Source organism: Oppia nitens, unplaced genomic scaffold, assembly GCF_028296485.1.
Source record: "Oppia nitens isolate AA-2021 unplaced genomic scaffold, nextdenovo-longstitch-racon4-pilon3 scaffold9_pilon_pilon_pilon, whole genome shotgun sequence".
Classification (NCBI taxonomy): Eukaryota; Metazoa; Arthropoda; class Arachnida; order Sarcoptiformes; family Oppiidae; genus Oppia; species Oppia nitens.
In genome coordinates this window covers 2,384,057-2,403,240 of record NW_026533253.1, presented here as the reverse complement: position 1 = coordinate 2,403,240, position 19,184 = coordinate 2,384,057, and the positions used below count along the sequence as shown (strand labels likewise).

The 19,184-nt window shown below is 23.7% G+C and overlaps 1 protein-coding gene across 1 annotated transcript; it reads right to left on the bottom strand.

The window, feature by feature from the left end:
• Positions 1 to 8,264: 8,264 nt before the first annotated feature.
• LOC128964749 (leucine-rich repeat-containing G-protein coupled receptor 4-like) lies at positions 8,265 to 9,869 on the bottom strand. Its single transcript, XM_054311385.1, has one exon. The coding sequence runs from the start codon at positions 9,867 to 9,869 to the stop codon at positions 8,304 to 8,306; it is 1,566 nt and encodes a 521-aa protein (XP_054167360.1). The 3' UTR covers positions 8,265 to 8,303.
• Positions 9,870 to 19,184: the final 9,315 nt, after the last annotated feature.

The following is a 19,184-nucleotide window of genomic DNA, read 5'->3' as shown; positions in this document are numbered from 1 at the left end:
GTCTCTTCCGTTCATTGCTTTCAATGATGAGACAACACATGCATTCGTATACATTATAGTAGTATATAGAGTGACCAACTTCGAGGATTAGCCTTGATTAAGGATTTGCCAGATAAGTAGCACTTATTGTTATAATCCTTTACTCTGTTGTCATTTAATAAAATACTATTAATAGTAAAATTACTATTTTATTATTAAATGTTATGCTAATCAATAGTGTAGTATAAATTCATTGATTATTATATTTCATGTAAATTAACATAATCTAACATTATTTTTTTTATATGCAAAATTGTTATTCATAAAAAATTAATATATTTTATCTTCTATAATTATCTTGAGTAAAATTAGTTTAACTAAAATATTTTATATGAATTGATAAATAATTAATAGCTAATTAGTTATAGTAAATAATGAGATAAAATTTATTTAAAATTATTGTTAAGAAATGCAATTTATGTTTTTAAGATTTTCAATTAAAAAAGTTGGTCAGTCTAGTTGTAGTGTTTGTTTGTATTTACTAATACTTAGTCTATTACATAACAAATAGATATAAATATATAGAAACGTCAAACATGTTATATATTTTTGACATAAACTTTTCTTTTATAACCAGTTATGCAATCATTATTTTGTTTGTTTATTTGCAGCACTGCTATCATTAACAGACAAATTAGATAAACTCTACAGACATTCAATAATTGATTGCTTAACAGTTAGTGGTTTTTCATTTGGAAATGATTTTAATATTAATTGGGAGTCCAAAGCAAATAGTGATAACTAATTAAGAGATAGTAATCCATCTCCAGTTGAGTCGACTGTAAAACCCAACGATGTTTTGCTTGTTATGGATGTGTCGATTAAAACGGAGAGTCAATGTTAAGCGGGTTGTCCTGTCTTTCCCATTGCTTTACATATATAGGGTTTGGCATTCATGTTAATTGCATCCTCGGGGAAGTTACTCAACAATCCGACAACCCTTGTAAACAACGTACCCTTTCTCTCAATAGAGACATGAGTTCAATAAGTTAGGTATGAGCTCTCTATTTGCAATCCATTCGTTAACAGAATTACCATCTTTTCGGTGAAAATAAGTTTCGATTTCATTATGAGATCAGATATAAGATAATGGTTTAGTTGGTTATAGTAAAAGTCCTAATTATATAGGAATGGCTTATATTTTATTTCTACTTTCATTCAATATATTCATTTGACTCTTATTGTTGGATAAACATTAAGCACATACTTAATAGTCAAAGTCATTAAAGAGGTGATCACATTATCGTTTTGTTTTATTTATCGCTTTTATTGTAATCAAAATTCTAGTCAACAATAATTATGGGGACAAACATTTTTGTTCAATTGATCATTATTATCAATTAATCTATTTTTATATATACAGTATAAATGACGTATAAAAAAATATTTAATCACAATTGTTTGGTACTTTTCTTTAAAAACTGTTTATTTTAGTCTAATAATGATTTACAGTATTTTTTTATCAATGAATCGATTTTTTGCTACAAATGTTATTGACATTTATACAAATCAATATTATTTTTAAGCGTTCATATATTATATTATTGACACGAAGCTATTTTATATATATATATCTTTCTCTCATAATAATTGTATGCAAACTATATTTAGCATTATTTTTATTAAATAACAAATAAAAATTAATTAAATATCAACATATTTGCAGATTTTTAAACGACAAACCAATCTTGTGGTTAATTAAGTTATTTTCACTGAAAGTATAATCAAAGTCATTCGTGAAGTGTTTGAATGTCATTTCGTGCTTCAAAATACAATATTTCACAATAAAGTTGTTTGAAAAGGTAGGGAAACGTAGTGGAGATCAATGTTTTATATAATATATAATGTATTTTGTTTATAACACTCAAACACATCATTATTGATGTATTACTTACTTTCTTTAGAGAGCAATGGTTTTGATAAAATATATGTTAACTCAAAATCAAACATACAGTGAATCCCAATGTTAGAGTCAATCAAATAGAGTAAGCTTTTAACTGCAATATTACTGTACAATATTCTTGCATTAATGTGTGCATCAAAACATTGGGTAAATTTTAGATAAATTTTGAAATACTCTTAATTTTAAGTTTAGATAAAAACATTGAATTAAAATATTGAAAAGAAAGTATATGAATGCAAATAATTTAATCTTAAACTTTATTTGAGGCAATTTTCTCCTAAAAATAAAATGAAAAATATATAAAATCATTGACTTTGACTTAAGAGCGCCTGAAATGTAGAAACTAAAGAACAAAAAAAAGGTATCATTTGTGTACATATTAGACACGGAGTTCACATAACATATAGCACATAAAGGGATCAATACTACCGTACCATACCATATATATGAGCACAAAGTGGATCTATAAGTTTATATATAGTGACTATAAATGTAATAATAGCCCACATTTTTCTTATTCACTGAGAGAGAGATTGAGAGCAAAAATTTTTGGAAGACTTTATTAGAACTACAAATAAAAGACGGCATACAATGGCATACAATTGATATACATTTCTCACAATATATTACTTATGGCTACACAAGCCATCCATATACTACTTTATGTACATTAATATACACTAAAGATGTTTATGATTAAATGGTATATCGGAGAGAGAGAGAGAGAGAGAGAGAGAGAGACAAAAAATGAACATTAAGTTAACAAAATTACTTTCATTGTATTGATATAGTCATGTCTCAGACCTATCGCTACCAATCACTCTCCAAATAGCTATAACTGTACACAAATAATACACAAATAAATGAGTTTTTCTATTAATTTTGAATAAATTGCTTTCTCTTTTTTTTCCTTATATTATATATATTTCTATAGATAATTATTTTCTTAATTATTTTTTACATAAAATCTGTGTATTTTGACAATTAATGTTTCATATGTTTTTTATTATTATACAGATATTATGATAAAAAACAATTTTTCTAATGAAAATGCATAAAGTTTAAATATACAATAGTATAATAACATAATGTTTTTTAATTATATAAAAATGATTGCTCTAAATAACAAAATATATTATAATATAATGGGTTAACAAAAAATGGCAAATTATTTAAGTCCTTTATTTTGTTGGACTCATCCAATTTCATTGATGACTCTTTTCATTGTAGTCGCTATTGATGTCCATTTGTCGTCAATTAAATATCAATCTCTTCTTTTACAACATTTTTCGTTTATAAATCTATTTGTAAAAAAATAAAAATAAAAAGTCATTAGATTAACAATTTGTTATAACTATGTTTTTGACAGATTTCAATAACATTTTACTATTGAATAATATTAGTCATTAAATATTTATATTTAGAAAACCATTTTTGATATATAAATGCAGATTTAATTCAATTTTTCTAACTAATGAACTGATGGCTAAATTTGATGTTAAAAAGTTAAGCTTAAGTTTAAATAAAATGTCAATCTATATTATAATATCATACAATACAATGCATAATACATAGGGTGCGGTACACTTTGACTGCATTGGTCTTTAAACAATTTGATCCCAATAGTGAACAGTCGGTCTTCAATACAATAGTCCCAAAAGTCCCCAATATATATATACACGATATATACTATGTTTAAAAATAGGCTCAAAATTAATGAAATGTATTTTCATTTATGAATCATCAATGAATTGATTACAACTTTATTTCAAAATGCATTTACAATAGCTTTGAATTAGAGTTAATAAAACAAGTTAAATGTCATTTTTTCAATTTTAATGCACCATTTCTTACAAAACATTTAATTTAGAGTTCAATTTATAAGTGATTCATGATTTCACTACTATTTTACTGTCAAAACTTTGTTTCACCCATTATTCTCAATAACTTATTTGTTTCCCCTCTTCACTGATATAAAGGCTTAAATTATTTTTATACTATCAGTCCTGTCATTAACGTAAAAATACATTGAATTATCAAATTTGTTAGTCTGATAAAGAAAGAGCTAAAATATATTGAATAGTTAATTTAGTTTAATAATACACTTAATATATATATATATATATTTCTAAAAATTATGTCGAATAATATATATATTCTAAAAAAACTAAAAAATTATTTACTATTACTTTACTATTCCTTTACTGTTCCTTTACTATTACATTTCAATGCTAAGTATTATATATTGATGATAGACTTGTTTCTATTGAAGTGTATTTTTGGGAGTATTTTAAAGTATAGTATCGATAGCACTAGTATTTTAAAAGCTGACACACGAAAGTACACAGTGTGTACTACACACTGTCTATGTTGTGATTGTAATGTAAAATAAATTATAGTCTACTTTACTGTATATAAAGCAAACTCTAAAACTATGATATAAATGATGGCTCAAACTTGATATTAGACAAAAGCACAGTCGGTGTCATCAAAAGGGATAAAGAGATGATGTTTTAATACAAAGACTGGTATTTAAAATTTGAATCACTATTTTACTGTTGTGTTCACGAGTTTTGTTTTGAGACACGAGTCGTGTATACATTGATTTTAGAGAGACAGAGAGAGAGAGAGAGAGAGAGAGAGAGAGAGAGAGAGAGAGAGAGAGAGAGAGAGAGAGAGAGAGACCCATTACTAGATTTATGACCAAAAAAATGGCCCTATCGTTTGACAATATATATTCTTTAGTTTTAACTTTTTTATAGTTAATATAACATCTATTATACTTTACTAATATTTCAATATTTTTCTCCTAATATACATATTTTTGCAAAAGAGAAATAGTGATCAAAATAAAGTTAGTCGTAAAACATACAGACAGTACTTTAGATATTATAGACTTTTACATGTGATGTGAAACTCAATTTAGGAAAAGTTCAAACATTAAGATCACGTCTTGTATTAAAAGTAAAGCAATTTTAGTCTACTTTCTTAATTTGAAACAATTTATCCTTTATATCATTGATTTATAAAACTCATTTAATTTAAAGCATTGAAATCAAGGCATTAAACGAACCATAAATAAAATAATTACATTATTTAAGCAATTTTTGTTTATAAAATTTTTAATTATTTTGTGTGATATTTATAAAAATTAATGATAAAAGTATTTTGTTTAGCTTAAGATTCTCAGTAAGTTATCTTTAACAGTAATGTATTAAATAATGAATACAATATATTTAATTTGAATATCTATTTAATATAAATTTAAACACTAAAAGATATAATTTACTATAAATAAACTAATAGCACCTAAATTTTTTTATTGTGTAAATGTATAATAATTTTTTATTAAAAAATTACTGAAATGTACATTTTATTTATAAAATAAAATTTTATTTTTTAATATTTAATATTTAATAATATTATCATTTACTGTACATAATATGTTTAGTATTAGTTATGATTGTAAATAAAACTATATAAATATTGACATATTGTACAACAAAATCGAAATTTTTGATATTATTATATATTTTATATTTGTTGTCAAAAAATATTTTTCATAAAAAGCAAAGGAAGAGAAATGCTTATTAGATTCATATTAAATGTTTAGATAAATATTAAAAAATGCTTTTTAAGGTGAATTACATTTTAATATTTGCAAATATAGGTAACAATCAATAGCTTATCTATTGGTAAAGGAATATAAATATTATGGTTTGTGATTGAAAAGCGTGTAAACATTGAGGAGAGGCTTAAAGTCAAAGCAGTTTCACTTCAAAAGTTGTTTTGAGAGCTAAAACCACAAAAGCTTTTACTCGTTATTCAACACAAAATAGAAACTGAATAAATATATTTCATTTTTAGTACTCATTGTCTGTATACTCCTCTCTGAATGTCGGCTTTATCGGCATTTGGGAGCACAGGGATGATGAATACAGCACTGGTAGTCTCATATAAAAAAATACACAAGTGATAAACACAGGCATATATCAATATATATATAGTATAAAAATTGCATTTTGAATGATGCCTTCAAAGGCATTTTGTTTTAGAAAGTAGGCCAGTCCTATGCCATACACATCTTATACACATTCACTCTATCAAAGCCTAGGGAACGACAGCTAAGAAATAGAAGATCTGTCAGCAGCAGGTGTTACCCACCGCTCACATCAAACAAATCATCAAAACATCAAATACAATAAGTTGACTCTCTCTCTCTCTCTCTCTCTCTCTCTCTCTCTCTTTCACTCCTCTTTTCTTCCGAACTCCACTGAAGAATCATTATTTCTTTGATAAAACGTAATCAAAATTTATATAATATTTATAAATATTTTAAATTTGATTTTAAAGTTATTGAAACTATATAAAAACTTTTATTATACTAATAACTAAATTTACAGAATATTTATAATATCATAATATAAAATAGTGAACGAATATTATGCAAAAAAATAAATATTTATTACATTTGATACATTAATTTTTATGACTGTACTAAATTTATTTTTAATTTTTATTAGTATCAAATAAAGTTATTTAGTTTTTTGTCAGCATATATACAAAAATATGTTGATAATTAATTATGTGTGTAAATTGTATTAAAATAATCATTTATACAAAGTTTTATTTTAACTATATTTTAAATGTAAGATTAATTGTAAATATAAAAAATCTATAATAATTTGATTGTCTAGTTTTAAATTCGACTTACGTATAAAATATTTTTATTTTTAATTTGCATATATTTTAGTATATTAAATATAATATATAATCTATTATTATTATTAATTTTTAAAAATATTCTGAAGACAAATATAACAGTTTTACAAATGATAAAATATATAATTTTTTAGTTACACACACACACATACACACACACACATATATATATATATATATAAGCACATACATATACGTACACACATACGCACACACAAAACACACACACATAAGCACATACACATACGTACACACATTTTGATTTTTCAAAATTTTTTGTTATATAACTTAAAACATATAATATTTTCTAAAACTATCATATAAATATACCATTATACTAAATATAGTATAAGGTATTGTATACAATACTATATATATTTCGGAAATTATTCAAACACAATATCCGTTATCAGTATTGGCTTAAAATTTTAATGTTTTTTTTATATAAAATGTTAAGAGAATAAATCCATAAACTAATAAAACATTATTATTATGACAGCAAATCAATATCGCAAATGGTTTGTAGTCATCTATTGTTATATACTATAAATATTATAACACTAATATATAGCGATATATAATAAAATATCGTGATTTAAACAATTCACTTAAAACAAGTAATCTAATGTTAAATCCTTTATACCGTATAATCAATGACAAAAATAGACATAAAAAATAATAAAACATTGTTATAAACATATTTTACAATTTAATACAAAGTAATTTTATGAGGATCATAGCATTATTATTAATAATAATACTAATATATATATATATATATATATATATATTTGTATATACAGTATATATATAATTTAATATTATTGCCATTTAAATTATATTTATATAAAGTAATATTACTGTATTATAATTTATATGATTTGTGTTTAGCACTAAATAAAAAGTTAAGAATAACTTACCGTTATTTTCAAAAATTATTTCAATTGTGTAAATACTTGAATATAAGTTATCTTTATTGCAGTCAGTCATGGCATACGTCTTACTCATTTTGATATACAAGTGTTTAACATTTTATTTTTTTGAAAATGTATTTTTATATGCAATACTTAATAATATAAATATAAGATTATACGGTTTAATATATTTATATATTATATTGTTTTGATGCCAAAATGTGCTAAAAAACAAATATAGTTTATAAAAAGTCATTGTTTTTAAAACCATTTCTGTATTTTTAAGTTTTGACGATTGATTTTTATGCGTGAAGTGTAGGAAAAAGTTGCAAATGATGGCTAATTTAGAGATGAATATAAATGCATAGAAAGTACATAAATAATATGATTAGTGTTTAACTATAATACAAATGAAGCGCACATAGAGTCGGTAGTTGTGATGTAATTTTAAACTAAAGTCTATTAAAACGAGTTGCCATTCATTGTAAATGCATAGAGACTACACTACAGTATATAAATTGATATAAATTTATATATACTGTATATGTATGTATATATACAGTAAAGCTATATAATTTATATATACAGTACAATAAATGTGTTTAATATATACAACATGTATAGTTAGTTATAGTCATTTTGTTCACTAATGAGACAATGAATTACATTTTAGCTGTTTTGCTGTGTTTTGCACTATTTTTAATGGGATAGTATGTTATAATGAATTATAGCTCAGTTATAGGTGCGATCCTAATGGGAGGCTTAATCATAATAGCAGTGGTTGGAGAACACATCACTTGGTTATCAATAATTCTGCCCTTTTCATAGGTGATGTCATCAGTCAGTGCTGGATATAATGACTGTTCATATTGTTTCTTATGCATCAAATAGGTTAGTCTTGTGCGACACCAAAGACCAACAAAAATGCAACAAATGGTGCAAACGGTGAACACAATTAGGGTTGTCGTCAAATATTGAGAATTCTTGCTTTCATAGCAACCTAAGTCTGATACGGGTATTGACATCAATGGATGAGACATAAGATTAGGGGGTTTGGCACAGACAACACTTTCCAAATACTCTTTTGTCGTCAAATTAGATTCTTTAAGGAATTTCCAGAACCATACCAGAGAACAGTTACAATTAAATGGATTTTCTCTAATATCAAGAAAGTCGAGTCGTTGCCATTGAACGAGTCTTGAATGCAATGTCTCCATTGAATTGCCTCTCAATGAAAGATACTTCAGATTTGCTGAATTGGCGTCAAAAGTGCCGATAAATACATTCTTTAACTTTTCATTAAATTCCAAAACTATTTTCTTAAGCCTCACATTCTCGATGAGCGCATCCCTATCGATGTAAGACAATTGGCTCAGATATGACATCTCCAGAACCTTAAGGTTTGTAAGACCGCGGAAAGCAAACGCTGTTATAATTTGCACTCTATTACCGCTTATGATTAATTCATTCAAATTCTTCAGATTCTCCAACGCTTCGGTTGGTATTTGTGTCAAATGGTTGTCCCGAAGGTTTAATTGCCGCAAATGAGATAAATGAAGGAATGCTGTCTCTGGTATTGATGTCACTGAACACGAATCAAGTAGGAGTTCCTGTAAGCTCATCAATGAGGAAAAGGCATAATCAGGCATTTCTATGAATGAGTTGAAACCGATGTCCAGTTTGACCAGATTTGGCAAATGCGAGAACGCAACTGATGGCACCCGAACCAGACGGTTGTTCCTTAATATAAGACTTTTTAAATTATTTAGTCCAGAAAACGCTTCGGGAGAAACACTATTTATTGCATTTGAACTCAAATCTAGTTTTTCTAAACTAATTAAAGTCGCAAACACTCTGAATGGCAAATCTTGAAGCAAATTGTCATTCAAGTTGAGCACATGTAGTGATGAAAGTCCATAAAATGTCAAATTATTAATTTGTGTAATCATATTGTTGGACACAGACATCACTTTTAGATGATTTTGTAAATTAAAATTCTTTTTGCCTAAACTTGTCATTGAGTTATGAGTCATATCTAATACCTCTAGATCTCGATATACAGTAAAAGAGGAAAATATATTTTTTATCTGATTATTACTTAAATATAATTCTTTCAATTCTGGATTCAGTGTAATGGGAACGACATCCAGAAGCGAATTATTACAAAATGCAATCAATCGTTCGTCATTACAATTGCATCTCATTGGACACAACGCGTCGATCAATGTGTTTGAAAAGTAATTCATAAAACAAAATATTAAAATAAATATTAAATTGAGATAATTCTTCATTTCGATAGTATTTTTTGGTAGTCTTTCACATCAGTTGTTAAATCTGTAGATAAATCAGAGAAAAAAGACATTGAGAAATGAAAACTGAATTATAAATATATAATAATATATTCTGTGATTTAAATACTACAGTAAAAACGTGTGGAAATATATGGATAAAATGCATCTGCTTTTAGATTCAATATATATTAAGTTTTGTGTGGATTTTTTGTGGAGGAAAAGCAATACATCGTTCAATACATTGCAATCAAAAGTTGAGATCAATGTGTGGTTTGGAGTGTTTCACACAACAAAAAATTATTCTCAACTAAAATATTATATATAATAAAATGTTTGACTCGACGTACAGCTGCACTGCTCTTCAATATTTAGGCTATAAAATGTTGAATAATAAAAACTTCCTCAGAGTTATGTAATAAACTTTTTTGTTGTCGAAAAACCTTTTTTTTCAACTATAAAGTGCATTATATAAAGCATCGATGTCTGACAACTTCTCTAAAAAATATACTAATATACTATTCAGCTAACAATGCCTTTAATAATAATAATAATAATAATAATAATAATACTTATATAATAATACAATATTATATACAATATGTGAAAAAGCATTTTTCATAAAAAGTTAGCTAATTTTTATGCCTCTAAATAATAATATTTCAAATAATTAGCGGTACTTATTGTACGTAAAATCAATTACAAGGCATCAAACAATAAATAATAAATATTTAAATTCTAGTAAAAAATTTAATATAAAATCTCTTTAGTGAATAAAAATATAATTTTAATATAATCTATCAAAACGTGCTGAGAGTTGTGAAAGAAATAAACATAACTTTAACAATACATACAAATCGTAACACATGTGTCGCACAAATCAACATTTCTTTTGTAAATTGCAATCAAATAAAGAATTGTAAGCCATATATGATATTTCAAGAAAATATATTACTTTTTATTTATTGTGTCATTTATTATATTATATAATACTGTTATGTTAGCCATAATCAGTAATACAGAGAATAAAAAAAATTAAAGCAAAAAAAGCATTGAGGACTTGAATCAAAATTATTTAAGGTTATTAAATGGTAACAAATATTGGTAATCATTTAATCATAAAAATGATACGAAAAAACTATAGTGTGACCAAATATCATACGATAAAGTGATTATCAGTAATAATAAAACTAAAATTATCAAAACCTGTATTATTTATATTTTAATTATATTCCTTTATTTCTTATTCAATGATTAAGACCAATGATTATCTAATTTTATAACATTAATAAATTATTGATAAAAACACTTAAATCTTAAATTGTCCAGGTAAATTGTAACTGTAAATGGTCACTACAGTCATAACTCAATATACAGCTGTTACAAAACAAACATCTAATTTAACGTCTCAATAAACAAGCTATTATTTATGTTATGTAATTAATTATTGAAGTCTATTACAAATTGATAATACTGTACGACACTATTATAAAAATATTTTTGTATTATATTATTTTAAATATAATCATTAATTAATAAAAATATATATATAATCTTCAATATATTTTTTGTACAAATATTAAGTGATAAGTTGTACTAATGTATTTTATGCCAAATAAATAATTATTTAAAAAACAGATAAAAAAATATAAAATACAAATTTAGTTTATTAATAATTTTTATCTTAGGTTATGTGATAATGTATTATTATATAATGATTTATTCATTGTGTATTACATTATTTTAATCAATTTAATTATTAGACATCAACGAATAAATAATATCGACTTTAAACTATTGTTAAATAAAAGTTTAAATTTCAAAACTTCTAAACTAAATGGAGAGTGCATTCATTCAAATTATAAATAAAATAACTGTTTAAAAATCAATTTTTTATATATATATTATAATGAAATACTTAGCGATTCAACTAATTTATAAAAGAGTCTTTCATTGTATTAATGTATTGTTTAGCAAATGTATGCCAAAAAACTAAAAGTATTATAATTTATGTTAAACATTTAAAAGCATCGAAATAATGGTATGCAAAATATTGTCGTAATATCAATACAAAATCGGGTTAAATAACAAATACAACTAAATCCAAACCATTAAACGCTAATATTAAGAGATAAGTTAAATAATATAAAATTAAATTATTAATAATATAAATAATTAGAAAAATAAAATAGAAAATAGTAGTTTCAAGTTTATTAAATTTTAAATTTAATTAAAGAGATTAGAGTTAAAGAAGTTTAAAAAATTATTTTCAAAAAAAAACTATTACACTTTTATCACTACAATGTAGTGTATGAATGGATAAAAGCAATTGAATGTAAGTCTATATTTAATAAAATTTATGTTATAAGAAATCCAATGCTGAACTTAATTTAAGGATTTTCGCTTAAATGTGTGTTTATTGAAAACACAATATTACTTTTATTGACAACTATTAATGTTGAGTAAATAGATTTTTTCTTCTAAAAATACGAGTAAATTTCAAGAAACTTGCACTTTTTTTAATCTATTTACAATTTACAGAATAATATTAAATAAAATAAAAAATTAAAGCAATAACTGCACTAATAAAATACTAAAATATTTTACCCATTTATTGAAATTATTTTTTAATCAAAATATTAAAAAATATTTCATTTAATTTAAAGAAATTTTTCTTAATTTTTGTGAAAATTTCTATTAGCTCAAACTTTAAGATCTCATATATTTTTTTAATAAAAAGTGCCAAAAAATTATGACAAATATTTTTTTGTCAACTTATCGTTTGATAAAAGCATTTCATTAAATATTTAATAATTCATATATTGCCATTAAAAATATAAATTTTAATATAAATTAAAAAATTAATCGATATAATTTATTGTTTTAAAAAAATATTATTACAAAATTGACAAGACAATGACAATATTGCTTAAAAATAATTTTTTGAAATTTAAACTTTTGAAAATTAAACATATACAGTATAATAATAATAGACATATATAAAGATTAAATAATGAATTTTAAAATCTGTTTTATCGTTATTAATTTATTTAAATATTATGAATTAAAAAATATTAATTAAATAATATTTATCAAAAATATTATCCTCCATAACAAATATTACACTGTACTATATATACAGTATAAGACTAAATTACTATGTATTTTAAAATTAACTTGAATTATATCATTATATTTTTGAAATTTAATTCCGAAATAGTTTTCAATTCTAAAAATAGAGAAAATGTCAAAACTTTCGATTAAATGTGATATAAATCTGTATTAATATAATACTAATACTGTAGTTAGAAAAGAAAAAACAAGTTTAAAAGTGTTAAACGATTCAATAAATTATCATTTAATTTATCATTTTTAAAATTGATTGCTATAAATAATCATTTAAATTGTAATCAGATGTTGAAAATAAACTTTTTATTACAAAAGTTAAATGATATAACAAAAATTAAATGTTTGTAATTTAGATGACTTAATAGTATTTGAGTTTATTTTTTTCTACTCAAGAATAAGCATCAAAGTTAAGAATTGATTGAAACCAATGGGGAATTCAATAGAAATCAAAACTGTATAACAAATAAATGGATTTAACGTCTAATACAATACAATTGCAATTTTAAGACTCACATTCCGGTCAATATTTACCAATCAGTCTATAATGTTATATCAATGCTGTTAATAAAAATACTCAATTGTTTGGTAATGTCTTTAAAAAAATTAAAATACATTTACGTTTTATTATTAATTATCATATCTTTCTTTAGTTAAAATTCTCAGTAAAATTTTAGCTGAGATTAAAGTACAAAATATAATTTAAAATTTTTATTTATTAATCAGTTAATTATTGTTAATGATATAACATTAAATATTAATACAATAATTTGCAAATAATTTAATTAATAGACTAAATGTACAGAATATTCATTTAAATCAACGATTTTAAGTATAGCTTATATGTATTTAAGATCACAGTGTGGGGTAATTAGCCCAAAGAGGGTGTTTAATTGATTTATTGATTGATTAAGGTTTGATATTAAATGAGTATATTTGTAAATATAATAAAATTTTACATAAAATCCAGTTATTATATGTATATAAACTTTCTTAATTTTAACCACAAGTTTATTGCTACTTATAAAATATGTTGTTTCAAAAGTCATTTCCTAATTTACTATATCATCAAATATATGAATCCAAAGTCAAATTAAAAAATATTTTTTTACAAATTAACAGACAGTCAGACACAACAAATTTAGATACACAAAGTCTTTCATGTTTTTGTCAAAATGTAATAAAATAATAATAAGTATCAATTATTGTATACTAAATAAATATAATATACAATATATACAATGTTTATAATTTTTCAGTAATACAATATAACTAATACAGTAAATAAAATCTTATTTACATTTTTATCAATAAAACAATGGATTAAACAAACGATTTGTTTTTGAATTCAATTTATGTTCAGCGATGCAAACGCATCTATTTTATTGCTATATAAATGTTGTGTAAAACAATTGTTTTACAACACAATGCTTTTAATAAATAAATAGCATTTAGACAGTATATTTGAAGTTTTTTAGGAGACTGAGAAATTGTTAGAAATAATATTTTATAGCTAATCATAAAATAACTTTTTTGAATCTTATTTAAAAATTTTATTATTAAAAAAAATTATATTTATTGACTTTTATTACATTAGATTATAAAATATATTCAAATATCTATAGAAAGTGATTGTCTTTAAAAAGACAAATAGTTTTTCTGTATCAAAAAAAGCAAACATACTATATATGGCAAGTGATTCAATTTTTTGTAATAATAATGACTGATCCGTGAAATGAATAACAATAAACATCTAAACAAAAATGAGACAAAAGGTATTGAATACTAAAAATGTTATTATATGTTGTAATGTAGTTATGAAACAAAACTATAGAAAGTCTGAAAACATTTAAAAATAGACGACTTGTATCTGAGATAATAATACTGACTTTGGTTATAGGGCTATAACTTATAGAAGTGATAGAAGAAAAAAAAACTATAAGTGAGTGAACATAACGGGTGTATAACTGCTTAATCGGTGGTTTCATAGTTATACACAAAAGAGTAGTTTTATGTGTTATCTTAAAGCAATGAAATGTGCAAAAGATTAGGCGGTCGTGTTGTTAAATATATATATATATATATATATATATAAACTACTATTTTATATGACATACAAATTCTCAATGGCTTTGACTTAAAGTAACGAAATACATACCAAACGCATGTATTGCTGTGATAAACATAAATCCTATTTTACTATTTTTTAAATTATAAAACAACAAATTTTGTTTTTATTGCCAACTATTGCACTTTAATAGTGGATAACTACTATATATCTATATATTTGTGTATATGTTTGTATGTTTACAATTCAGACAAATTAAGATGACTTGCATTTTGATGTATGACTTCCCAGCTTTGCCTCACTTTTTCCGTCACATTTCCGACGGATAAATAGAGACTCATATCAATAGTATATTAACACTAAAAGCCATTTGTATTTGATTTTTGAGTACAGATTCATTACATAGCATTTGTAGCCTTAACATTGATTATATTATCTTTAGTTACAAATTGCTATAAATTTAATTATTTTAATTATCTTAGTTTTAAGCCAAAACTATTAGTAATTATTGCTAATTAGCTATAAAAATAAGAATAACTAATGACGTTAATAATGTTAAATTAATTATAACAAAAAAAAATAAAACATTAATATTATCTTATGTAACATTATATCATATGAACTTTTATAACAATAAATTTGATAATTTCATCACACTTTGTAAAAGTAAAGAAATACAATAAAAACTAGAAAACAAATTCAAATATATAGAGTTGTTTTCCATATTATTGCTGTACTTTATTTTATTGTATTATATTACAAGTGAAGTAAATATTAGTAATAGCAATAAAGTATTCACACGTTTGGGGGTAGATATTGGATTATTGGAAATGAGAGCACACCATCAGCTCAGGGACTATCGACTATCTGCTGGCACACCAATGTATTAAATTATGGAAACATCACTAACAACTAAAACCAACCAAACCTTACACCCAATAGTTTGAAGCAGAGCTCAAATTTTATCTCATAGTATGCATGAGTTGAATATACACTATTCAATAATATACATACAAAACTTTGTATAAATATATTTGTTGTGTTGTTTGCGATTTGATCTAAGATTCAGTAAATTTCATTTCATATGCGCTTCACTTATAACATATATATATTATCTGCAGTTTATCAAAAACAACAAATGTTACGCAAAGCCATAGATGACAAACACAGTACTAAACAATATAATAAAATCATTTTTAACAACAAAAATACGAAAATATATTCTTAAGATTAAACCAAAAAAATGTCATAAATGCCAACAAATCTTAATTGAAGTCTGAATGTGAAAAATATTTATTGTGTTAAACACTATTTTATTTAAATATTGATTTTATGTATATTATATATCATACAATACTTACATTAAAATCTTAGCAAAAATCAAAATCATAGCTTATATTCAACTGAATATTCTGTATATTATTATTATATAAAACATATGCGTTGAAAGTGAAAGCATTGAAGCAAAAAAATATGTGAACAAAACCACAGACTAGAGAGAGTTGCCATCACTGAGATGTCTGTATTGATATCCCTGAGCACAATGGCTGTCCCGACTGCTAATTTCAAATGCTAATGTTTTACTGTTTTTTTTTTGCCTTTCAATTCATGAATAATTGAAGGATAGCTTTATATTATTTCTTAATACATTTTGGTATTTGATTCCCAAGTAAATCAAAAAATGACACGAAATGTTTGTTTAGTTTAATAGTTGTAAATCGATAAAAATCAAACATTTTTATCTTATTTGTATATAAAGTAAATGTATAATAATAAAAATAATGTTATTTTTTAAAATCTACATTTATCTGGATTTTCAATTAGTTTTTCATTGAAAAAGATTTTATGTCTTATAAAAGTCATTACAGGAAATATGGATTTAATATCAAATTAATATTAGACTCAAAATAATTAGCCCTTAAAAGGGAAAGACATTGTTTTTGAGGTTTTTATCGCTGTTTCAGTGCTTTCATCAGTGAAAGACATAACACATTAAAAAGGAATTACATTATGATTAGTTGGAGAGAGAAAGAGAGAGAGAGAAAGAGAGAAAGAGAGAAAGAGAGAAAGAGAGAAAGAGAGAAAGAGAGAAAGAGAGAAAGAGAGAAAGAGAGAAAGAGAGAAAGAGAGAAAGAGAGAAAGAGAGAAAGAGAGAAAGAGAGAGATAGAGAGAGTCCCAGTGTTAGCAATAGTAGCCATTAATCAATATTATCATACAATAGCAGCATATTTAGTAGATTTTACAACATTTTGTAATTTTTATATAATTTACTTTTTTATAGTAACTGTGATGTTGAGAAATCAAGTCATATTTGAATAAAAATAATTTCTCAAAAAATTGAGTTAAAAATAATTTAACAAATAAAAGCTAATAATGCATTTATATAATTTTATTATATATGATTGTCTAGATTGTTATAATAGAAAAAATACGGTACATATAACAAAATAATTAGCTGATCTCAATAGTTAGCATCTATTGTGGCATTTACTGTAATAAATGTTTTAGTAGAGATTAAATACAACATTAAAGTGTAATTCAGGCAAAAGTCATCAACACATTCAATAAAATCTTTGCAGTAATTTGATGGCCGCCTCTCTGTATATAATAATAGTGTTTTGAACGTAAAAATACTTAATGAACGCCAGTTTTGTGGTTTTATTGAATATACCGATACTTATGTTGTGTAACGAAAATACAATGTGTTTTGTAGTTAACTATAGAGAGAATGGGTTTTCACTAAATAGTTGTAAATATTCTTCTTCTGTCACTTTGAATGGCTTATAACAGACTGTTCTCTATTGGGATATAACACTAAATAAGACTTTTTATAGACAACCACTGCCTCACTATTACATCCCTTACTATCTATTTCTTATATTTTTGTTATATTGATATATCCTTTTACTATTACAAACATCACTAGAATACGAATAAAATTATATAAAATATACAATCAAAATATATATAGTTTAGTGTTATGATCAGTATATCAATGAAATTGGAAAATTATATTTTTCTAATTTATTCTATAGTATGTAAAATGGTTATACAAAATAATGGATAATCTAATTATTTTTGCCAAAAAGATTAAAAATTAAAAAGAAAGAATCAATATTTTTGATCGGATGAGACATTTTTTATAAATTGGATTAGCATTAAATGGGCGATTGTGCTTGATTATTTATTTATATTTTAATCACAAACACAATTAGAATTAATATTATATTTATTTCTTATTTTTAATATTTACTCTCGTTTCGCAAACATATCGTTATATTTAATTATCTCAGAAGATATTATATGTAAATATTGTAATAGTTATTTAAATAGGTTAAAATTGTTGTATTTCATAATATAAATTTATATACATTAAAATATACTGTATATATATAAATAATTTGTATAAAAATAAAATGGTTATTTATTATAAATTTCCTGGAAATAAATATTTTTATTTCTATATTTATACCTAAATATATGATAGTAATTTTAAATCCTATTTTATAGAGATGATGGTTATGACTAATAATTACAATATGAACAATAATAATATCTTTTAATTAATGAAAATGTGTTATTTATAAAAGCAATACAATGTCCTTAGTAAGGACTTACAGTATATTATATGGTTAGCACCGGAACAGTAATATAGAGTAATAACGATTCCGACAACTCTTTTACCGGATTATACTTGTCCTCAACATTACATGTATGTGAACACGTGTTGGCACTAAATCACGTACGAAATCACGTTAGCAAATCAGTCAAAACTAACCCATACATCAATGTAAATAAATTATATTTTTGAAAATAATAACTATATTATCAATATTATGAAAATTACATAAATGTCATTCAAATATTAAATGTCATTTTCCTTCATTTCAAACAATCATTTCTTTTATTTTGTTTTTCTTTATTTTATTTTTTTTACTTTATTATTGCTTACATATCATATCATTTCAATAGTTGCTATTTTGTTTGAACCAATGGTTCATTTTTGAGACTATAAACTGTGTGTTTTGTATATTTATATATTTGTTTTCATTTTAAAATAGCTGACAGTTTTTTTTTGAGCTATTTATCAAAAAGCAAACTTAAAATTCAAAACTTATACACT

Bases quoted from the DNA above. Each gene is read 5' to 3' on its own strand.
- LOC128964749 (XM_054311385.1), bottom strand. From the start codon at position 9,869: ATGAAGAATTATCTCAATTTAATATTTATTTTAATATTTTGTTTTATG.